The sequence below is a fragment of the Podarcis pityusensis genome (assembly GCF_964106645.2).
Source record: "Podarcis pityusensis genome assembly, chromosome: 11".
NCBI lineage: Eukaryota > Metazoa > Chordata > Lepidosauria > Squamata > Lacertidae > Podarcis > Podarcis pityusensis.
This window is the reverse complement of record NC_138036.1, coordinates 25,042,564-25,066,751: the sequence shown is the minus strand read 5'-3', so window position 1 is coordinate 25,066,751 and position 24,188 is coordinate 25,042,564. Positions and strand designations below refer to the sequence as shown.

Sequence of the window (24,188 nt, the reverse complement as noted above, 5' to 3'; positions counted from 1 at the left end):
GGGGATTTGTACTCTCTCCTTCTTCCTCCTCCTCCTCTCACATGCACGGTTGAATTAATTACTTTTGATTTTAATGAAACCAAAGCTTGCTGCTATGTTACTAGCAGAAAGGTCTAGTTTGATTAAAACAGGAAATATTGAATTAAGTTGAGTGCGAGGAGAGAACACACACATACACAAGCACATTCACAATGCCCAAGAGCCATTGCTCTAAGTGGCCGTGGTTTACACTTAGTGATCAAAGATGATTAGGCTATTTTAAAACTTGCATACTACTCAGAATGAGCTGTTTCGGTTTAAGCAACAGAAATGGTCTTTACCCTGAAATGAGAATGTGAGAAAACGGATGTTATCAGAGTGGTGTGAAAGATAGCTGACCACCATCTATAGCAGCCACATATTTTTATTTAGTAATATATGTGTGACTATATATTTACACATACACACACAAAACACATATCATTTCTATACCTCATAATATTTTTTTAAAAAAACCTACCATATTTTTCGCCCTATAGGACGCACTTTTCCCCCTCCAAAAATGAAGGGGAAATGTGTGTGCGTCCTATGGGGCGAATGCAGGCTTCAGGAAGCTATCCCCCCAGCCCGGCAAGCTCCCAGAGCGATGCCGAAGCTACGCGCAGCTTTGGCATCGCTCTGGGACCCATTCTGGGGGCTGGGGGGGGGGATAATTTTTTCCCCTTTATTCCCGCCCCCCCCCCCAAATCTAGGTGCGTCCTATGGGCCGGTGCGTCCTTTAGGGCGAAAGATACAGTAAGTGCTGTATTCATATATATTGTAGCAACATAAATGTTACAAAACTTTACAACAAAACCATTAATATAAAGCACTAAAACCAGCAAAAAATACAAAAATAGAGTATAATAGGGGTGATAATTTTATGCCTTTATTCAAGTTTCATGTGAAATGATTCAAAAACTTTTGTTTTCACAGACAATACATTTCACAAAGATCATGACTGCTGTCACTGCTTTGTGAAAAATTAATTGCTTGCCGACTTTTACAGGAGTGATTATGTAAATTCCATTATTAGTAGTCACAACAAAGATTGAATAAGTATTGCAGTAAGATATCCTAATAAAAGTATCTAATTTGCAAAGCTATAATAGCACTATTCCAACATCTTAATTAACATCCTCCAATTGTCTCCCTCTGGTTTCCTAGAAAATACACACATGCTCAACGTATTACCATTTACATCCAATAATAACAACAAAAGCTTTTAGCAGTAGCTGCTGTATCCTCAACAGCTTGAAGCTTGAATTGTTTCCATTAAAAGTTCCCATTAAAATATTTACAGGTTTCATAAAAAGAGAATTTTTAATATTATTCTTAATATTATAGTTAACATTACACAGGAATCCTTGTGGGGGAAAAACATATTTGTTTTGGCAAGCCTATCTGGACACATAATCATATGGTGCGTACCTATTCTAAATACTCCACTTAGGGAGTCTTTGATTCAGCAGCTTATAAATTATTGTAAATAATTTTAGAAGGAAGAGGGTTTTTTCCTCCCTTGCTCTTGCCTTTGGAACTAAATTCTTTGAATACTCCCTTCCCCAAATAGATGCCTTCTATGATTTGGAAATATGAGTACACATAGTATATGACTGTAACTGTAAGCGCCTATCTATGCCTAGGAACAGATGTGAGGGACTTCTGGCATTCCAGCTGCCGCTGAACCACAACTCCCATCATTCCTGGCCACTGGCCTTGCTTGCTCAGGCTGATGGGAGTCGCAGAGCAGAACATTTGGAGGGTCAAACGTTTCCCACCCCTCCTCTAAAACAATAAACTTCACCAAGTAAAGAGTAAAGTCTTCACCAAGGTTGTTCATTAATATTCAATGAAGTTACTAGAGGAAAATTTAATGTTTTAAAACTTTGTTACATCCCAACAGCAGCAAAATTTAAACTCATAAGCAGATTCAATTGTGTAGTATAATTACTGCACTATAAGCAATTCATTCTTGTACTATTTAAAAATTCTACTAAATCAGACATGAAAATAGGACAAAACAAATGTGCGCACACCGTAATTTTGGCTGTTCTTGAACATAAACATATTTTAAGAATAAACTGGAAAATTAACCCTTTACCTTCAGAACTTGAACTTGACCATCCATGTTGATATCTTTTAAGACCTCACAAAACGATTTGCAAAGTTCCACTGCATAGACCTAAAGTGCAAATAGCACAAATCAATACACACACCACGCACAATTCTGTAATCAGTCTTATACTTCAAAAAGACCGACATTCACATGAACAAATGACCTTGGGGCTGTTGTTATCTCTCAGCCTAACTGACCTCACAGAGTTGTTGTGAGGAAGAAAATGAGGAGGAGAACCATGTATGCCATCTTGAACTCGTTGGAGAAAAGATAATCATAATAACTACCTGTTACCAACTGTAGGTGTTCCTTCTCCATTTGATTTGAATATAATCTCAGGCTTAGAAATTGTTCAAGAACTAAGAGCTTTGACTTACTACAGCTCCGACTCAAAGAGACCCATACCTGAACAGAGAATACTCTTCCATGATGAACACACAAGTTATATTGGTCATTCCTTCATATTGCATTGCACACTGCTCCAGAGTGAGCAATGGGAGAAGGGGCTACAGAAGGAAGCCCAGTACCTGCCTGGGAAATTTGTGCGTCTCCAGTATCCTAATTCAGCCAGGAAGATCTTTTTTGTGGGGGGCAGGGCTGGCAGGAAGTACCTGAAAATCATCATCTTCTGAAAATACTTTACCATTTGAGAAACACTAGCACCTATGATCATCATGAGCCCATTCTCATAGCAAGCTGAGCTCCAAGCTTCAACTGCCACCTCTAAGATTCCCATGTGCAGTGGGATTTTGAAACTGGAGGAGTCTGCAGTCAGAAATCCTGATGATATTATGATAAAGTACGGTACTTGGAAAGATGGCATTATATGCTTCCCCCAAATTAAAACGAAAGCTTTATTGTTGATAAAGTTAGCGCCATAACTATAAATATGAGGAATTATTAGCGGCAGCAATTAACAGAAGGAACAAAGGCACTCAGGAACAAAGATTCTGTTTTCAAGCAAATCATCCATTCTAATCAACAAAATAATAAAATACTTAATTGGCTGTGCAAATAGTACACAGATGCTTTTATCATACAGGTGGGTATCCTACTAAGCTGTATTCTTTTCAGTGCCTGCTTAAAGCATTTCTGTTTAGGCAGGTCTATCTAGAGACGCATAAATGTTGATCTTTTTAGCTTACTGCTGATTTTAATTGTTTTTAACTGTTTACCTGGTTTAGTGGTAATTTTAATATTTCTTAGATGTTTTGTTACAATCTGGCAGTATATAAATTTTGTGAAACAGCAGAAAGTTAAAAATACTAAATCATACTCAGAGTATATGGACTTAAGTTATCCATGACTAACTCACCTATGCTCCATCTGTACGTTAATTTTATTATTATATTTCAGTTACTGCTACATCCACACATTTTCATCATTTGTCTGGTGTGATTTAATTCAACTATTCCAAATTATTTTTCTTTTGGTCCAACTCCGATCACCACCAATTCACTGGAAACAATTTGACAGAGCTAAAAATAAAGCAATTGCAGTGGGCAATGTATTAAAACTGATGCTGATCTTCCAGGTGTAGAGCAGGCAAACCATGGTTTAGTGCTACTTGTATGATTTTCCATCTGCTGAGCACTTCATAAATTCACTCACTCAAAAACAACAAACCATACAAAGCACACCAGCTTCAAACCATGTTTTGATATCCTGCATTGGAAGCTTCCTGCAAACCATGGTTTGTAAGTCAGTATAGGTTTAGATATAATTCCAAACTATGGTTTGACTTTTATGTTATTTCTGAATATAGTCCTAGACAGTATTGAGGTGCTCACTCTGCCTAAAAGCAAAGTTGGCCGGCACAGTGAGCTACAATAAATAAAGCAAAACTGTGCTTAGAGAGTTTCAGAGAATATGTAACAATGAATCCGACTTTATACATACCTGAAGAAATTCAGATGGAGATAGAAAGAGATAGCCATTGATGATCTTAAAGCAGGTTCTGAGGTTTTCCGAACTTAGTTCTACAAAAAATAAACATCACATCATGTTAGGATCTTTGCCACAGTTTAAACCACCTTAACAAATATTATCACACACTGTATTTATCTGTATTTTTTTCTTATAATGTATTCTACCATCACCCATGCATATTTATGTTCACATGAAAAATTATAGACCTAAGGTTCTCCACTCATACTCCGAGCAACCAAGTGACAAGCTCTAAAGTCAATTAATCAGAAACCTAAACATATATATATTGTTAAAAATGAGGTATTGGTGCCCTAGAAATAAGTGCATAAATCTCACTTACAATTTAATTGGTACCTTGGACTAATGTAACAGAAAGGCTGTTACATTACGATTACAGCCACAGCTCAGCAGGATGAATAAAAAAACTTTCTTGTTAATGTTCATGTGAAAAGTATCTCATGATAACTGCTACTTTCTCAAGTCTGGTTTGTAACTGCAATGTGTAAAGAGCGTTTTCCTCCTTTCATCAGCTACCGCTGGAAAGCACACATAAAACTGTACAACTGCTCTTGAGGGAGAGTTTGCTGGTGAGCAGCAGCAGCAAACTATTAATTCTAGTGAAAGAACCACATTGTGCCAGACTCAACTGCTGAACTCAGCTACTCGCTGGTGGTTTTCCAAACTACTGATCCAAGTGACCCAATTAACTTGCTTATACAAAGCAGGCCAAGTAGGTTTGGATAACTGAGTTAATTCGCAGACCTAATTGTGAACATCTCATTTGGATCTCTGGAAAACAGAACGCTTGCTGAAATCAGAGCTCTTTTCCTAGACCAACCCAGCCGGATGGCACTAAAAGCTTTCTAAAAAGTTATGCTGCAGAAGGACTTTGCAATGCAGCCAAAGAGAATTCTAGAAATAATTTAGAGGACTAGCAAATTGTTTTATGCAAGATCGGACAATTTGCCCATCTATCCCAGGACCATCTCCTCTGGTCAGCAGCAGCTCTCTAGGGTCTTAGAAGAAGAGTAGAAGAAGAAGAGTTTGAATTTGATATCCCGCTTTATCACTACCCGAAGGAGTCTCAAAGCGGCTAACATTCTCCTTTCCCTTCCTCCCCCACAACAACAAACACTCTGTGAGGTGAGCGGGGCTGAGAGACTTCAGAGAAGTGTGACTGGCCCAAGGTCACCCAGCAGCTGCATGTGGAGGAGCGGGGAATCAAACCCGGTTCACCAGATTACGAGTCCACCGCTTTGAACCACTACACCACGCTGGGTAGAGCAGAGGCCTTTCCTATTACCTGCCGCCTGACCTGGAGATGCCAAGGACTGAACCTGGGATTTTATCCATGTATATTGCTCTACTACTGAACTATAGTTCCTGTCTATTTTCAGGCTGGAGGCCACATTATCTACATGGATCTATTTAAGGTTGTACTGTCAACTCAAACTGTCACTATGATAGATTATGGTGAGTACATTTCCACGAGTTATTGTCATGACTGTGTGTGCCCATCTAGAGGGCCTTCTCGGTAGTGTCGCCCACTCCGTGGAACATCCTGCCATCAGATGTCAAAGAGATAAACAACTATCTGACGTTTAGAAGACATCTGAAGGCAGCCCTGTTTAGGGAAGTTTTTAAAGACGGATGTTTTAATGCATTTTTAATCTTTGTTGGAAGCTGCCCAGAGTGGCTGGGGAAACCCAGCCAGATGGGCGGGGTATAAATAATAATAATAAGTTGTTGTTGTTATTTTCCAAAGTGGGGACCTGGTGCGAAATGCTGCAGTGTGGAGAAATCCTATTCTCTTTTCTATTCAGCCAGCCACGTCTTCCTCCACGAAACTCCGTTCCGTTCTGGCCATCTGTTTTCCCCCTTCCCAACACCAGGAAGCACTGCAGGATAACTGAGCATGCTCGATCCTTTCCTCCCTAAGGTACTTCTCTAAAACCTGGGGTTTTCTGGAGCCTGCCGGTGCCTCCCTCTTGTATGAGAATGTTGTTGCTTTAGCTACAGAAGCATCAGCACATATTATCTCTGTGCATCAGAGATAAAGGGAAACAGTGGAGGTTTAATGGGCACTTTTCAACTCTTCCCCTAGTTTAAATTTAAAAAAAATGTTTCAATCACTTGTGTATGAAAAGACTGGCTTCAAAGTATGGGGGAAATGTCTGATAAAATCTCACAACTCCTTCCTCCCTTGACCCACATTACACTGCATCACATGCTGCTGTGAAATGTGCTGCCCTGGAGGAAATGCAGCAGATGAAGCTGTAAATCAATCACCTCCAAAGGTAATTTGCACCTGCTTTTGCCCTCTTGCTCAGAGGAAGAACCCCCTAGATCAGTGGCTGTCCAAGTGCAAAAAACAGCAAGAAAAGGGAGAAATCCTCACATCAGAACAGAAGTTGGTCTAAATGCAGCCATAGTTACTCTATGAAAACAAGTGCTAACAATGTTAGAGATAAATTTTTTTACATGTCATCATTATTCTGGCAATTTGTTAATAGTGGAAATTTGAGAGCCAAATTCAAAACCGATCGAAAAATAAAATGCACCCAGGGTTGGACTAAGACAGGCATAGGCAAACTCCGGCCCTCCGGATGTTTGGGACTACAATTCCCATCATCCCTGAACACTGGTCCTGTCAGCTAGGGATAATGGGAATTGTAGTCCCAAACATCTGGAGGGCTGGAGTTTGCCTATGTCTGGACTAAGACCTTTAGAGAACTGAAAAGATTATGGTGTCTCCCATAAAAAATACTTAAGTCTGAGCTTTGGCAGACTTCTGGGAAAAAGAGGTTCCAAGCTGAGGCAAAGCCTCTATGTATGCCCTCCAGACTGATATGCAGGGGCCTCTAGAAAGAAAACACTCTCAGTTATATGTGCAGAGACAGGGACAGGAAACAGCAAAGAAGAAAGGCTTGCAGTGTCACAGAACTGTGTAATGGTATACGTTTTCATAAGAGCTAAGAAATACCTACTTTTATTAAAAGGTTCTCCAAAACATGAACCATAAAGGTTTTACTTGGTTAATGAAAATACTACAAAATAGTGAGTGTTAAAAAAAAAACAGGATGCAGTCGACACATTGCTATAAATATAGTAGATACAAATAAGGACTCTACAATGATATGCACACTTAAACTGGGTAAATCCCAGTGGAATTTCAGCTTCTTAACTGTCCCTGGATTGCGGCTTTTACGGATGCAGAAGAATATGCATTAAATATACAGATGGCAAATTGTGTACAAGATATGATTCAGGGTTTGTTTTTTTAAATTGTTAGATCTTATCACTAGGCTCTTCCTTGGAAGCGATGTACTTGTTCATTTGCTTACATGAACAAGTACAAATAGTAAATAACATGGCACATGAAATACTGCTAGAAAAGTTTTGAATGTAAATGGTATCCATGAAGTTCATATTAGATTTAAATATTGATAACTCACCAAGAAGAGCAGACATATTCTGAAAAATTCGCAGCAACTCTGGGGTAAGGCAAGGGCTATTCTCTAATGTTACTAGCCTAGGGAAGGGAGGAAAAATAAAAAAACTCATTTATCATTGTTTCCATTAATATGTTTCTTTAGATCTTATTTTATGTTTTGTATTCTGAAATAAGAAAGACCTGCAATAGGTATTGTAGCTTTTCTATGTTTGTATACCCTAGAACTCAATGAACATTATTATGTTTTTAAACTCCTTTATCAGTCAAACTACATACAAAGGTCTTCATCATGTGATGATACTGTAGCTCCTAGAGTCAATGGTAACTATTAAAAGTGAAGCTTTCCACTCTGGTCAACTCTCAAGGTCAGCTGTTTCCAAATCTGTCACACATATTATTTAAAATTAATATTTAAAAGCATGCTTGGATATCTAGACTACAAATAAATTTATTTATTTAAAACCATGTATAAAATGCTCAACAGTCAATAGTATAATGGTCGTGTACAAAACATAATAATAAAACAATACTAATAATTTAAATTCAGCAGTAAAACTGGAAAGAAACTGTTGGATCAGAATGCAGGAAAGGGGGTTAAAAGATGCTGGAGTTTTTTTCCCCTTTAAAAAAAATGCACCGTATTTTTCGCTCTATAAGACCACAAGACACACCTAGTTTTTGGAGGAGGAAAACAAGAAAAAAAATATTCTGAATCTCAGAAGCCAGAACAGCAAGAGGGATCACTGCGCAGTGAAAGCAGCAATCCCTCTTGCTGTTCTGGCTTCTGGGGTAGCTGCGCAGCCTGCATTCGCTCCATAAGACGCACACACATTTCCCCTTACTTTTTAGGAGGGGAAAAAGTGAGTCTTATAGAGCAAAAAATATGGTAGCTGCCCCAGTGACTTACTAATATAATACCCTACATCAGGAGTGGGGAATCTTTTCTAGCTTGAGGGCCACATTTCTGTCTGGGGGCATCTGTCCATGGTGGGCCTGGCCAAAACAATTATTTTCTTATTTTCATAGGGCAGGCTACATCATTACTGTTGCTGTTGTTGTTGTTGTTAGAATTTATATACCCACAGGCCTCAAGGTAGTGCACAGGATAAAATCAGAATATAAAACCAGACAAAAGCCACACACACACACCTCACAAAGATTATCACAGTATTCCAGCTAGGCTGAAGCACTGAATGACACAGGGCAGAGCGAATCCTGAGGGCCAGATAAGGAGGCCCCTGGGCCAGAGGCTCACCACCCCTTCCCCACGAATTCAGATCCTTCAACATACCCCAGTCACATTCCTTACCCAAATTCAAATATAAAATTGCTCTGGGTTTCTGAAGAGAGTGGCACAAAATGCTTACCACAATTCTAGTCCGTCTTCTAGAAGATACACATGAGGGGGCTGGGAAACATCAGTGCTTAGCTGAATAACCGGGAGCAGGAAAGGATAAAGATTCTTGCTATCTGCTCCTAAGCCCTGAAGAAATAATAACACATTGATCAGAACACCTAAGTACTTGCTGCTACAAACAGGAGCGATAGCAGATTATTGAAATTTTTGAAAAGGCTTTCAGGAAAAGAGTGATATAAGTAACTAACTGCTATAAAAAGCTGGCAAGTGACTCTACTTTGAAGTAATTAGAACAGTCAGTTTTTTGGATAAGGCTTGGCTGAGTGGGATACGAACCTCAGAGAAACAAGATTAGATACAATACTGTATTCTCTGGTTCACAGACTAGATATGAAAAGGGGCAGCTTTCTCAGCTTGAACAACTTTCTTTTGTTGAAATGCCACTCTCCTGTCTCCACACTATGGTTCTACATCAAACTCCCAGGAAGCAATGGGAGCAAAACATGTACCAGTAAACACTCCAATGCCTTCTTGTTCCAGTTCAGAAGACTGGAGAGAAAGATTGGGCAGGAGGGCTCATGGCTAGGAAAATGGACTCTTAAAGAACAACAAATTATCACAATGTGGCTGGCATGTTTTTTCTCTCTCCAAGAACACTTCCTCATAATACTCACCAATGAAGATTAGAAAGAATTAAGCTAAAACAGGCTTTCACTTAGAAGTCACTAAGAGCTTGATTTATATGACAAGAGCTGCCAATCTACACTAAGCAGCCCTAAATTTTAATCCTGCATTTGTGGACAGGCTACTGCTACTCAGGTAAAAGTTCTACAGACAGACTTCTCCTTATGATGCATTACACATCCCAGGGACTCATAACCGGTGCAGAAAACAGATTCCAAGGCTAAGTCCTGAGAAATGACCCACATCAAATCCCGGTAATAACCTTAATAGTTAAAGTATATTATTGACTCTATGCAAGCTCTGTCCAAACTAAACTCCAAATACATTAATTGACAGTAAAAGGACACGACCTTGTGCAAGTGTTGCCAGCGTGTTTAAAGAACGGGTCTTTCAACTCATTCTGTGTTGATTTTGTGCTGACTGCCAATACTAACCCAAGAAAATAATTAGTACGGAGAGGAGTAGCAGCTATTCCAGAGTATTATCTTGTATAAACTTATGGATGAAGGCAGTTGAGCTGTGAAATGTTAGGCAACTGAAAGCAGGGGCAGTGGGGGAGAGACAGAGAGAGAGAGACAAAGCTGGCCTGCTCAAGGCCCTAAAAGCTTATAATAAATATTTTGGAAGGAGGATTAGCATTGGAGGAATGCACACTTCTTAGGGGTTCAAGGTACACTGCAACGTTTTGATGTGGGTTCCCACTTGTTCTCTCTAAAGTTTTAACAAGATACAACACAAGCTAATGATCAGAGAGGGGAAAGAAGAAAAAACATCAGATATTTTACCTGGACAAGATGTATTAAGGTAGTAAGGATAGCACACCTCAACATATTGTGCTCTTCACTTTGTTTCCAAAGGAGAGGTAAATACTGAACCAAGCATCCTACGTAAGGTCTTATCTGTGGTTAAAATAAAGTGGTACAATTTTAATAGTTAGATCTTAAGTTCTCATAGATTACAACTCTCCATGTAAGATTTTGTAGGAACAGCCTCAGGAAAAAAAAAGGTTTCATAGGGACGAATGAATTAGAATTTTACTTTCTTTTCCCCCAGTTACTGTTAGTTGCTTTGGGTTGTCGTCACCATCAACATCAATGCGTTCACAACCCATGTAAATTAAGTGATAAATTCGTAAAGATAACAACTTTGACTTGCTTGTTCAGGATCGGGACACACAAAGAATGCCTGAGAAAACATTCCAATGTCTGGCGGGTTTGTTACAGAACTTTGAGTGGCCGGACACTATCAAGGTTCCCCCACACATTCAACATGTCTAAAGGGATTTGGTTCAAACAGTTCAAATGCTTAAAGGGGGGTTGGGATAGTGTTGGAACTGCAAACGCAGAAATAGGCCAATATTTAATGGTTTCAGAGTCTTGTGTTCCTATGAATTTAGATGTGCAACAGTTTTTCCACACTCTGAGGTATTTACTTACTTGCATGTTGACTCTTTCAATTACACAAGACAGAACATGAAGAACTTGCATCTTTGTGTCACATTCTCTAACTTCTTGAAGAAGCTGAAAGAGCAGGGTAAACATAGATTCCAGATACTGCAAAAGAAAGACAACATTGGTCTGAGTTAGTAAGGACACTGATACAGTTCTTAATCGTTAATTCAATTCCTCTAGGGACCAGCCACAAAATATCTGGTTAGTGTCAGTTCAACATGGGAAATACTGGCCTGTGCCACATTAAATCCCTCTTCTCTGTTCCCATAGACCAAACTCATTCTGGGAGCTACAAATCCAAAGCTACAAATCCTGACTTATCCACCACTACTTACACCATATTGCCCCCAGGCCTCACCTTTCTTCTCAGTCTTTCCTTTCCTCAACATCTTACTTTCTCTCTGCCATTTCTTCCCTCACACTGTACATTCTCTGTTCATCCCATTCCATAGGCCCCTTCTTCTCAGTCTATTCAATTTGCCCAATGAATTACTCCAGACTTCACTAACGGCACAACACCAGCAGCTATGCCACACTACAAAATGACTTCCTGTTGTAAAGCAGCAAAATGTAGGTCCAGCATTTCAGGAAAGGGATTAAGAAGGTGAGGCTGAGACTTATAAACAGCCCAAATAACTACCTTGCTAAGAATACACTATAGTAATCCCACCATGCAATGTCAGTGTGGTCTGCAAGATGCTAATCATATACAGAATAGGAGTGTACAGTGGTACCTCGGGTTAAGTACAGTCGTACCTCAGGTTAAGTACTTAATTCGTTCCGGAGGTCCGTACTTAACCTGAAACTGTTCTTAACCTGAAGCACCACTTTAGCTAATGGGCCTTCCTGCTGCTGCCGCGCCGCCGGAGCACGATTTCTGTTCTCATCCTGAAGCAAAGTTCTTAACCTGAAGCATTATTTCTGGGTTAGCGGAGTCTGTAACCTGAAGCGTATGTAACCTGAAGCGTATGTAACCCGAGGTAGCACTGTATTTTAGAGATTCTACAAATGATTTCTATTATCCAGGGATGTGTCCAATGGTGCCATTCTACTTGCACAAGAGACAACTTTGCTCCTCCTTTCCCCAGCCCCCCTTCAAAATCTGCTCCAGAGGATTGGAAGACTCTCTAAAGCAGATTTTGGGGTGGAGTTTCAGAAAGAGATGAAGGGAAGGCTGTGCTGTGCAAGTAAAACTTGCACATACAACATTTGATACAACACCCAATTTCTACCCCTACTTCTTCACGCAACGTTCTAATGGAATTTCAATTTTCACTTCTTAAGAAACACTACTGAATTCTAACCACACCAAAGTAAGTGATTGCATTTCAATTAAGTGGTTTTACTTGCTTTTGAATTTAGTACACGACTGGGGTACAGGGAGTGGGGGGTCACATGCACTTACTGGTAGAAACTGATCAGTCCTAAACTCGAAGTCATCCACAGGTAAAATGCAGTTAAGGAAAACCAAAATCTTTGTGCAGTTAATATTTTGAAACGAGCAACATTAAACCAAAGCAATTTCAGCGATTCCGTTAACAATGGAATACTTTAAATAAGGAAAAGGATATTTAGTTTCAGAGTTGTAGCTGTCTCAATACGGACCTGAAAGAAAATAATTAAACAAGAACAAATCATGTTGGTCAGTTAGATTTGTTTATAAAACGTTTTCACAAAATATTCACAAAGTTGATACACAGTCCAACAAACTATATCTTTCATTTCTATTGGCTGATCCCTGCCCCACGACATAGACACAGAATAACAAATTCAACTAATTGAGAGACCATTTTCTCCTTAAACATATAAGAACTCAAGTTCTTATATTTAAGAACTTGAGAGACCATTTTCTCCTTAAACATTTCACCAAGTGTTTTTCACCTTTTCAAAATGAGTGTATTGATGTGATGATCAAACAACCTTTGTTTCAGATTTGACAATTCAAAATGGTACTCAATTGTCAAACTTGAGGACACGGGGGAAGTGTATTTGAAGGTTGTTGATTATTTTGTTTGGTACTGAAGATATTCTGGTTGAGAAGAAAGAGAAAATTAATATTGTGTAACAAGTCTGGGGTGGAAATATTTCAGTGCGATATGGCTTTGCTTCAGACTGATATGCCTTACTGTATGCCTTATCTTTCTTATTAAAATTTTATCCTTCTACAAGGCTATTCTTCCTGCTATTTGAACAAGCTGCCAGTCAGAACTACCAATTCAGCTGCTGTAAATGGAATTATAGCCAAACTTTATATCTTTTATTTCATGACGGAACACAATCGGAACTGATTTTGAGATGGATATACTTTGTTCAAGTTAAAGATATACAGAGCAAATATATATTCAGTGACAGAAGGGTGGGTCAAATATTACACAATCAAAATATAAAGAAACTGAAGTTTATGATCACAGCAAAACTATGTAGATGTAGTCAAGTATCAAAGGCTCATTAATCAGCTTTGCTTGCATGAATGTGAACAGTGTAGTTATTCTTGTAAAACTAATCAGCTCAGTCCGGAAATTTGAGGGGCCAATCCATATATCAAATGTGATGTACTTGTGTTTTCAAGTACTGAAAATTTATTATATTGTTTTTTTTATTTATAGTTTGATATTTAAGTGCTTATTGTATGAGAGATAGACATTGGGTACTGGCAGGTCTATTGATGGTGCACTATTTCTCACCCTATGCAATTCAACCATGAGAAGAACAAAAATATTTTCTTTACCGAGCTGCAAAATTGGAAGGCGACTCTTTCTCCCACATTTATTTTTGTTTCACATATTGATACACCATTTAATACCAATACAATCTTTAAGCAGTTTACAAAAATAACATACACAATAAAGGTAAAAGGTAAAGGGACCCCTGACTATTAGGTCCAGTTGTGACCAACTCTGGGGTTGCGGCGCTCATCTCGCTTTATTGGCCGACGGAGCCGGCGTACAGCTTCCGGGTCATGTGGCCAGCATGACTAAGCCGCTTCTGGCGAACCAGAGCAGCGCACGGAAACACCATTTACCTTCCCGCCGGAGCAGTACCTATTTATCTACTTGCACTTTGACGTGCTTTCGAACTGCTAGGTTGGCAGGAGTAGGGACCGAGCAAGGGGAGCTCACCCCGTCGCGGGGATTCGAATCGCTGACCTTCTGATCGGCAAGTCCTAGGCTCTGTGGTTTAACCCACAGCGCCAGCTGCGTCCCCTAATAGCTATAGATATAACAAATGACTGAACTGGAAAACTGCAGTAACAAATAAAACAATAAAAATCCCCCCGAAGCAAAATGTAGCAGTACTTCTTGAAAACATCTAAAGAGTCAAGTATCCGTTCCCACTTCACCCTCCCTCTTGCCAAGGCACATCCTGACTCACAATATGCAGCACCACTTACTAACACCCAGATCTGGTGTAGATAGATTCTGAACCAATCTGACTACTACAGAAACACAAATCATTCAGTACCACTACTCATCCTACTTTTCTCCCACACCTCATAGACATCCACCATTACACAATATCCCACCATCCATCCAATCACTCCAATATCTCCCTCTCAATCACCTAAAGACGATCAGCAATCACTCCATCCATTCTACTAGACGTGCACTGCAAAAACACCAGAAGACAAATGAAATCAACTGACAGAACTGTACAAGATATCAATCCCAATGGCCACCCATCAAACAAGCAAATATATTGCACTAGACAGCAATCAGGCTTTCATCCAGGTTGTTCTTGCCCATCCAAGACTCTCACTTGATGGCCATTGAAAATGACTGATCATTGCAACTCAAGGCCTGCTTACTGGATTTGGTCTGGACATTTAAAGCAGCTCTACAAATGTGACTCAATGGACTGAATCCTCAGATGGTAGATACTGGCCTGCTGGCAAAGTAGGAAAATTTCTCCAATATACAGCATGAGCTATGATCTAATGCATACATGTTCTGCAAATATATACAATGGCGGATCATTCTCACAAATTCAACTAGTCCTCTGTAAGGACTTGAGCGGTCTAGAAAAGTTTCCATACAAAACTATAGTTCACTTTTCCACAGCTTTCAGGGGCATAGAGATGATCAAAGATAATAAAACTTCACAAACAGCTCGGGCTATGCATGTACTCAGAAGTGAGATTAATGGGACTTACTGTCAGGTAAGCCTATACAGAACTAAAGCTTGAGAGACCTTCCTAACACAAGAGCATGAACAAAAGCACATACTATTTGCAAGGTAGAAGAGAAAGGCCAGTTACACGAAAAATAAATACAGTACAGAGTATTTGTCAAAGAGATTGATCTATACGTACCACTAAGTCTTGGTCTTGAAGCAAATTACAAATTGCTTCATACAGCATTGGTCTCAAGTCAGACTTGAATTTCACAGAAATCCATTGTCCAATTAGCCAGATCACTCGCCGACGGATTGGTTTATACCTTCAAACATAACAAAAAATTTTATGTGACGATAGGGCTTTTAAGACTGTATTGCATTAAATTGTTTAAAGGTCAATACAAAAAATGCTTTTCAATACTGTAATTTCTACCAACAAAGTGTGAACACGTGTTTGTTTTTATAATCAACATCAGACTGCTCAGGTCTCCACCTCAGCCCCTGCAGAACACTGCAGAATAAACATTCCAAAGGTCTATTTCTATGGGAGAAAATACACAATGTCTCCACAATAATTTCAAACAGGTAAATTTGCTTATTTAAATCATAGAATATTAATGCTGAAAACATTCCATGAGTGAAATCTGTTGGAGGAACAGATTCTGCTGTCTCTAGGAAGATATTTTGGCACTACAATCCTCGCAATTCTTAATATTCATTAGTGTCAAGGATAGAACTTTTACATTTTTAAAAATAAATGCCCTTGAACTAACACCTTAGTTTCATAAAGACCGGTCATCAAGTTTTTAGATTTTAATTTTATATTATGATGCACGGTTAGCTATTCAAAGAATATTCAACACTACGCCTTGACAATACGGGGATTATGATACAGTAAATCTTAAGATACTTTGCATTATTGCAACCCAAGTGAAGTTGTTACTTATAGAGTGCTGCCAAGGTACATGGTGCTACAGGGCGATTTACTTGATTTCAAGCCCCATAAGACCTGCACGTAGCAAACCACACAACATGGACAAAGAACTGAGAGAAGTCAAAGCAGTCAAGGCAGCTGGCTGGGCCAACAGCTGTGTCAGGACCCAGATCTAGAACAAGAAGGCAAGCCATTGGAGAATTCTATGCAATTCAAAACAGGCATGCTGCCCAGATCAAAAGCTGATGCATCAATAAAAGATACTGCATATTTATTGCTTTTTTGAAAGCAGAGAAATCTACTGCAAATACCAATGTGAAAGTGAAGAACTGCAAAGCGTAACGGAAGAGTTAAGACTTCATACCAAAGCTTGCTGAATTCATATTGACAGCCAACAGAAAGGGGCTTGTACCTGTTATGAGTGATTTGCAATTCCGCTAGCAGCTGGTTTCTGAACCACTGATCGAAATCCACACTGTCAAATAGCTCATATGCTGCCAGTCCAACTGCATTGTACACTGAAGGGGGGGAAATCAAACAAAATACTGTAGCCTCTTTTGCAAAACAAATCTACTTAATTGAATGATGTCTTTTAAATACATCAATTCAACAAGAAATGAAACTCAGGTGCAAGGGTGTGGAGAGAGAAAGAGAGAGAGAGAGAGAGAGAGAGAGAGAGAGAGAGAGATGTATGCAACAATATCTGTGCGCAGTCAGAACAGACTTCTGCAATGGGTCTTCACCTTTCTCTCATTCCTGCCGTGGCCCACTTCCCATATGCAATGAGGCTTCCCCAGTTAAGATGATATAGGAGTGCAGCTTTATTAAAAGAACAGTAGTTCCACAAAAACTACACCTCAAAAGCTGTATTCCAAAGCTGTTGCAGCCCTCCCAACTTCAGTTGATTATTCCAGTACTGGCTTTCAAAATCTTGGAACATTCTAATGCTGTCAGTTATTAGAACAGATTAAAAAAACAAGCAGCTGCCAGTCTCTCCATTTAAAATGCGGAAAAACCCCCAGAATTTACCAGCATCTTTAATCAGCAGAGTTTGGGTATCATCCATGTTAGTAGGACCTGAAAATAAATAATTAAGAAGCAAGTAAATCCATAATGCAGCAAAATGTATTTAAATAAATAATATGTACTGTTTATTGCAAAAGCAGGGTTTCTGATGCATTAAGATTTTTACTCTTCCCCTTAAAGTGGGAAGAGAGAATCTATGAGGGGCAAGTATTTCGGAGATTCGCCTAACAATATAATTTATTACATTGTATTGATGTCGAATACTTTAAAACACAGTGTAAAAATGTTAGAACGCAAATAGGATTTGAGTAAGAACAGCATTGGGGGGTTAATTTTTTGATTTTATTGTGAGATAAGGCAAAGGTATAGAGCAACTATAATATGCAGCACACAGTGAAATTAAAGCCCTGCTTCCGTGTATTGAAAGACTGTAAAGAGGTCGCAGGACCACATTAGCAAAGTCTCCCCTTCTACACTCCCCCATGTCTGCGTGCTCAAACTACATCCAACAGAGAGTTCTATTTACACACCAGTATACATGTGTGGAGCTCCTCCCCATGAAGAAGGACGTTTGAATGTACAGGCAAGTGGGGAGCGCAGCCGGGGTAGGGTTTGCCTGGGTAGTCTCAAGAGAAACTGAGTTCACTAAGCTGATTTGGAAAGTCTTCTAGAGCAGGCATAGACAAACTCGGCCTTCCAGATGTTTTGGGACTACAACTCCCTTCATCCCTGACCACTGGTCCTGTTAGCTAGGGATGATGGGAGTTGTAGTCCCAAAACATCTGGAGGGCTGAGTTTGCCTATGCCTGTTTTAGAGTTTCATCCTTGTGCACGCATGCTTGACTACAAACGATACAAAAAGAATTAGAAGGACTACTATTTTACAATGAAAATGTTAAGTGCTGCTCAACGTTCTGCACAATATATAATTTTAAACAAAACTCTTTTTTTTTTTAAAAAAAAAAAAGGTACCTTGTAGAGTATGAACCATTTCTAGCAGAACTGGAGTGAGAGTCTGATTGTATTCGTGAAAAATATCAATGAAGAGTACTTCTGTGCATGGCTGGGGAGGAAAAGAACTGTTTATTATTTAGGGCAAAAATACGCTAAGCAAATTCATTTTAAAAGGGCACTATTGAGGAAATAGCTAAATATGACATGACAGCAAAAGTGAAACACACCCTGGAATTATAAACATTGGGAAATTGTTCTTAAAGGTATGAACTGAGTATTTACAAAGTAAATTAATACAACTGAGCCCCAAATAGACACAACTGACCAAAAATAATGAGTACAGAATTTGCTTGAAACGAAACCATGATCATAGCTGACTAGGGCTTAAGCTTTCAATCATTATATCGCAATATTTCACCCATCACTAGCACTAGATGCAGCAGTTACTTAAGAGGTATAGACTATTTCAGGGGTGCCCAAACTTTTTTCAAAGTGGGCCTGATTTGATGAAGTGAACTTGCATGAGGGCTGACCAAAGTTTTTGAGCTTTTTTAAGGATTGAAGTTGCTGAGCTTTTTTTAGGATTTTACCCCAGGATATACTGCCAAGGGGGCCAGATTAAATTGACTGGCTAGCCGGATTAGGCCACCGAAACAGACTTTGGACATGCCTGGACTATTTGCTAAGCACAAGCTTAGACGTTGATCCAACAAGCAACATGCTCCCTGCACCTTCTTTTTTGACGAGCAGGGCAGGCACAGCTCTTAAAATAGCAAGCAGCCACTATCCTAGGACTTGAAAAAATGAACCTATGCTGCCAATTCTCGTAGTAGACCAGTATGAAGTAAGCAGCACATAAGCGGCACACAAAACACTACCAAACCATTCTATGTTCTAAATCTTTTATTAATAATCCAAAAATTGAGAGAACACAGTTTTAGCCACAAACAGAAAACTCATTCAAATTGTGTCCAAAAGGAAGATTCAGTCTTTAAAGTTCCTTTAGCCAGGCTCCTGTAGATATCAACAAAGGTAAGTTTGATCAAACGAAGTGTCGGTGATGTTACGCACGAGAGTTAGACAGGGTGCTTAGAACGTAGAATGGTTTGGTAGTGTTTTGTGTGCCGCTTATGTGCTGCTTACTTCATACTGGTCTACTATCCTAGGACTTGGCAAGCAAGTGGACAGTCCCTTTAAGGGTTTGGTTCTGTGAGGTTTGTTTGCACCGGCGCTGGCATCTTCATGCCCTTGCAAATGGAGGCAATACTGGCGCCAGCTCAGCATCCAATTTACTCAGTGGCCTCCCCCAGAAGAAGACTCCTCTCTGACAGGAGGCAGCTCTACAGCAGAAGGTATTAAACTGGGGCGTCGAATGTCACACTCTTCTGCCAACCTGCCTGGTCCCTCCCCTAGATCCAAATCTCCACTCCCTAGACTACTGGTCTCCTCCCTGGGCTCTGATACTTCTTGGGATCCTGATTTCACTTCCCGCATCCTGCTAGGACCCTTCCAGCTCCAACTCCAAGAGCTCCTCCCATTTCTCCTCTGGATCTAACCATCCCCTCCATGACGTATCCACAGGACTCATAACAAGTGTGAAAATAAATGCTTGAAAACATGCAGAATCTCTGCTATTAGGAGAGGAACTTGGGGAAGCCTGTGTGTGTGTGTGTGTGTGTGTGTGCACGCACACACATGCCAAAGCCCCTGACCAAGGCCACCAAGTAGATCTGCACCTAGCCACAAAAGATCTGCTTTGCTTTATGCCACGGGCGAGTCTGATGAAAGATTTCAGCAAGGGTTTCTATCCGGTAATAAACAAGGGTGTTATTACTTGCATCTATATCAGCATGACATACCAATTTCACAGAGAGCATGAACCCACAGAAGAGCTCCGCTGTGCTGATCACAACGCTTTCTATCCTTTCCTCCAGGAATACTTGGGACTTGAAAACTGCAGAGTTCAAAGACTGCACAATTATCGCCACTCTGCTCTCTTCCTGGGTGGGAGGTTTAGCACCGGAGCAAATGGTCAGAGCAAGTGTGAAACCTTCCAGCCAGGAAGAAAACAATGTAGGAAACAGTAGCATAGCCTGAAGTCTGCCTGGATTTAGAGCTCTTTGGTAGTGTGCCAGAGGGTCCTGTCAGGACGATGTACATACAGTAACGTCTAAAATATGGATTGCATCCCAAAATGTCAAGTTTAATGTCCATATTCAAAGTAGTAAGATCTCGGCGTGAATTTTAAGCAGTATGCTTACCCTGATACTATATTTCCAAGAATCTCCACCTGTCTCTTCCACAGCTGCAACATAAAAATAAATTTTACACAATCAAGTACATATTGTTTTTAAATAACATATGTTGGTTAAATAAGAATGTATAACTTTGTACATAAAAGGGTTTCTGGAATTAGTTAACAATCATACAACATTACACATGCTGCTAACATCAACATTATTCCTAGATAATAATGGAAAGTACGCATTGTACCTTAAACTAAAATTAGGCTGAAATAAAGAACAGCTTCTTACTAAAGCCTTCTGGGTCCTCTTCCCACATTGTTAGCTCTTCCTCAGTTAGCAGGAAATACTGAGTGACCAACCGCCTGCATATCTCTGTTAATGTTGGGTATGTGAAGAACGACACCTTTATCTTATGAGCTTCAAGAGTTTCAGGGCTGCTATCTGCAGTAAAATAGTTCACATGAAATAAATCGATAATTCATTCATCTATGTCCAAAAAGGAATAAATCACTATCAAGACTTATATAACATTTCAAAAATGAAAAGAGCCAAATTACCTTCCACATTTTTGGATGGCTTGTAAGCATAATTTTTGACTATCATCTTAATCAGATTCATGCACTGGACAATAAATCGCTCAAACACAACTCCTTTGCCAGCCTCTGTGAAAACATAGCTGACAGCAAATTCCAATGATCTCTGAATTAGAGGGGTGAATGAAAAAGGATGCTGGTCCAAGAAGTCTAAAAGCTAAAAGGCAAGGGGGACAGTAACAGGATTATCATAAGAGAAATACAAACAAAAAACACAATTGGTTAATAATAAGAGATCAGTGAATAAGAAAGTGTATTACAAAAACCAAATAAAAAGAAAAGCAAATGAAAACAGCTTGTTGATATAGTCAGCTCTTTAGACTGATGAGTTGGATGTTCTGTGTCTGCCTCCGTCCCAGGCCCTTCCCCTTCATTGTGACTAATTTATTCTGCTGAACTGATCCATTTTTTAAAAAAAGACAGTATTAAAACTGACCACATGAAGCTAATTCGCTAAGATTATTTGGCTGAAAATAATCTAGTGAAATTTACCACTTTAGTGAAACTTACCACTTTAGTAAAAAGAATTATAGTCTTTTCTAGGCGATCTCTGCAGACATGATCTGCTTCTATACTTTTACCTGGTAAACAACAGCAAAAAAATTCAATTATTATTGACAGCCAAAGGAGAAGATATGCTTGTTTGTTGTAGTAAACATGCAAAAGAAGAAAAAAAGTCTTGTGACACCTTAAAGACTAACAGATTTATTGCAGCATAAGCTTCCTTTTAAGTGTAACTGAAAACTGCCATATTTTGTAAAGTAAAGTTGGTGCCAACAATACTCCAATTGAGCAAAATGCACATTTTAGGTACATAGAAGCTGTGATGTGATGAACAAAACACACTCAAGAGAAACATAATGTAATTAATGGATAGGAATTCGGATATTCCACATAGTTGCTGTAGTTGTGGTGAAGAGACTGAGCCAGGAAGTTTCCACTTTAAATTTCAAAACCCATACATGCATTCTTGTGAACATCTTGCTTAAATGGCTTCTTTTTTTGCTGTTAACTGTTGCTAATATTAATTCCTTTGGTTAAGAAGCATTTGTCGTTTGGCAACAGAAACTAAACAGATCTTCTCAGAAGCAAGATCCTCTGAGTTCAATGGGATTTACTCCCAAGTAAGCATGCATAGAATTGCAGCCTAAAACTGCAACCTTAAACTGACTAAGGAGCATGTCTCTTTGGATACAGCAGAACACACTTCCAGCAAGCAAAGTATTGCACTGCATGACACATTTTTTTTCCTGCTACCTCAGATGGCACTATTTATCTTAAGGTGTAAAATATAATCCATAAGGCGGGACAATACTTCAAATACTTACTACACTCCAAAAATTGTTTCAACCGCTCAAATACTGCATGGAGAAATCCCTAGAAGATGTAAAAGCAACATTTTAAAGTACAAAAGGGTACAGAATTCCACATGTCAACCTATAAGCAATCATGCTTCTTTGCACAACATTATTATTTGCTCTAAAAAGTATTTAATCAACATAATAGGTACTGGGGGACCTCTCCCCAACATATATACATTTTTAACAAGGCTACTATACAGCAGCATACTTCACATTCCTTTTGTACCTGTTGTCACTACCTTAAAAGCTTTCAGAAAAATCAAATCAAGTCAAGTCAAATTCAATAAATACGTAAGTAAGTAAAATTTATACCCCACCCATCTGGCTGGGTTTCCCTGGTCACTTTATTAAAAACACAACAAAACATCAAACATTAAAAGCTTCCCTAAACAGGGCTGCCTTCAGATGTCTTCTAAAAGTCAGATAGTTGTTTATTTCCTTGACATCGGATGGGAGGGCATTCCACAGGCCGGGGGCCACTACCGAATAGGCCCTCTGCCTGGTTCCCTGTAGCCTCACTTCTTGCAGGGAGGCAACCGCCAGAAGGGCCTCGGAGCTCAGTGTCCAGGCTGAATGATGGGGGTGGAGATGCCGCAATATACTACAATATGCTAGGTAAAGGTAAAGGACCCCTGACCATTAGGTCCAGTCGTGGCTGATTCTGGGGTTGCAGCGCTCATCTTGCTTTATTGGCCGAGGAAGCCAGCGTACAGATTCCGGGTCATGACTAAGCCGCTTCTGATGAACCAGAGCAGCGTACGGAAACACTGTTTACCTTCCCGCTGGAGCGGTACCTATTTATCTACTTGCACTTTGACGTGCTTTCAAACTGCTAGGTTGGCAGGAGCAGGGACCGAGCAACGGAAGCTCACCCCGTCACGGGGATTCGAACCGCCAATCTTCTGATCGGCAAGCCCAAGAGGCTTAGTGGTTTAGACCACAGCGCCACCCGCGTCCCTTTCACAATATGCTACGCTGATTCTAAACCTGCATGGCCAGGTGTCCAAAGGGCACCCGTACAAGCATCAACTCCTAACGTCTTGCCAGACAAATCTTTTCTAGACATCCATTGTAGTATTAACACTGTCGCAGTTTGAAGATGAAATTTTAATCATAATGGGAAAGAAGGAGCGAGGCCCAATATACTTATAAAAATAAAGGATCCGCCTTGCTTACCATCACCTCTACGTTCCGATGAGGTTCCACAAACCCATGAACAGTCAATTTACGAAGCACTGAAAAATGAAGTAATAGTAATATTACTGCCCCATAAAATATTACTACTCCCATGAAAGCCACTCATGGTCTAATAGCCAACACAGTGAACAACCCCTGTGGCAAAATGTTCCCATTTCTTAAAATATCAAACATTTCTTTAAAAAATAATAAACAAATAAACTGGAAGTTTTAAACATTTGGCTTCTCACTCTATCACGACATTGTTAGTATTCCACTAATGAGCAAAACCAGCAGCAGATAAAGGAAGAAAATCTAACAAAATCAGTTCCAAAGGGTCACAGAATATTTTGGTTGCTGTTTCAAGAGTGAATGCGATTTTTTTACCCACACTCCCATGTCTTAAAGCAGGAATCCAATATGCTCTTTCAATATTTTTATGATAAGCTGCGGCTCAAGACAAAACATGTATGCAAGTTGAAACAAAGAGTGCCAAGAATATAATGAATGTGCAGTTTGGAACAAAGAGTGTTTGGATGGAACATCCTACCAGTATAAAATATGAATGGCTCAATTTTACCTGGCCCTGTAGGAGAGACATACAAAATGCTCTTAGGAATCCTGGGCTTTCAAAATTAACATAAATCTGTATTCCGAGACCAGTCTAGAAAAGCACCAAGTGCTGGAAAGAATTTTGCATAGCCCTCAGCAACCAGTGAATGACACCAATAAAATAAAATCTCTTATGACCCCTATGCAAATGCAACTCTCTG

At 39.6% G+C, this 24,188-nt stretch overlaps 1 protein-coding gene across 5 annotated transcripts in view; it reads right to left on the bottom strand.

The window, feature by feature from the left end:
• IPO11 (importin 11) overlaps nt 1-24,188 on the bottom strand; it is a 75,649-nt gene that overhangs the window by 30,151 nt on the left and 21,310 nt on the right. For all 5 annotated transcript variants that reach the window (XM_080972434.1, XM_080972432.1, XM_080972435.1 and 2 more), the window contains exons 7-24: nt 23,416-23,474; nt 22,207-22,255; nt 21,389-21,459; nt 20,843-21,035; nt 20,574-20,726; nt 20,301-20,344; nt 18,058-18,148; nt 17,089-17,136; nt 16,472-16,577; nt 15,322-15,448; nt 12,584-12,617; nt 12,418-12,458; nt 10,998-11,114; nt 10,347-10,460; nt 8,888-9,003; nt 7,522-7,598; nt 4,037-4,116; nt 2,123-2,203 (exon numbers count right to left, since the gene is read on the bottom strand). In XM_080972434.1, coding sequence (XP_080828560.1) covers nt 2,123-2,203; nt 4,037-4,116; nt 7,522-7,598; nt 8,888-9,003; nt 10,347-10,460; nt 10,998-11,114; nt 12,418-12,458; nt 12,584-12,617; nt 15,322-15,448; nt 16,472-16,577; nt 17,089-17,136; nt 18,058-18,148; nt 20,301-20,344; nt 20,574-20,726; nt 20,843-21,035; nt 21,389-21,459; nt 22,207-22,255; nt 23,416-23,474 — 1,601 coding nt within the window. The remainder of the gene's footprint in view (nt 1-2,122; nt 2,204-4,036; nt 4,117-7,521; nt 7,599-8,887; nt 9,004-10,346; nt 10,461-10,997; nt 11,115-12,417; nt 12,459-12,583; nt 12,618-15,321; nt 15,449-16,471; nt 16,578-17,088; nt 17,137-18,057; nt 18,149-20,300; nt 20,345-20,573; nt 20,727-20,842; nt 21,036-21,388; nt 21,460-22,206; nt 22,256-23,415; nt 23,475-24,188) is intronic.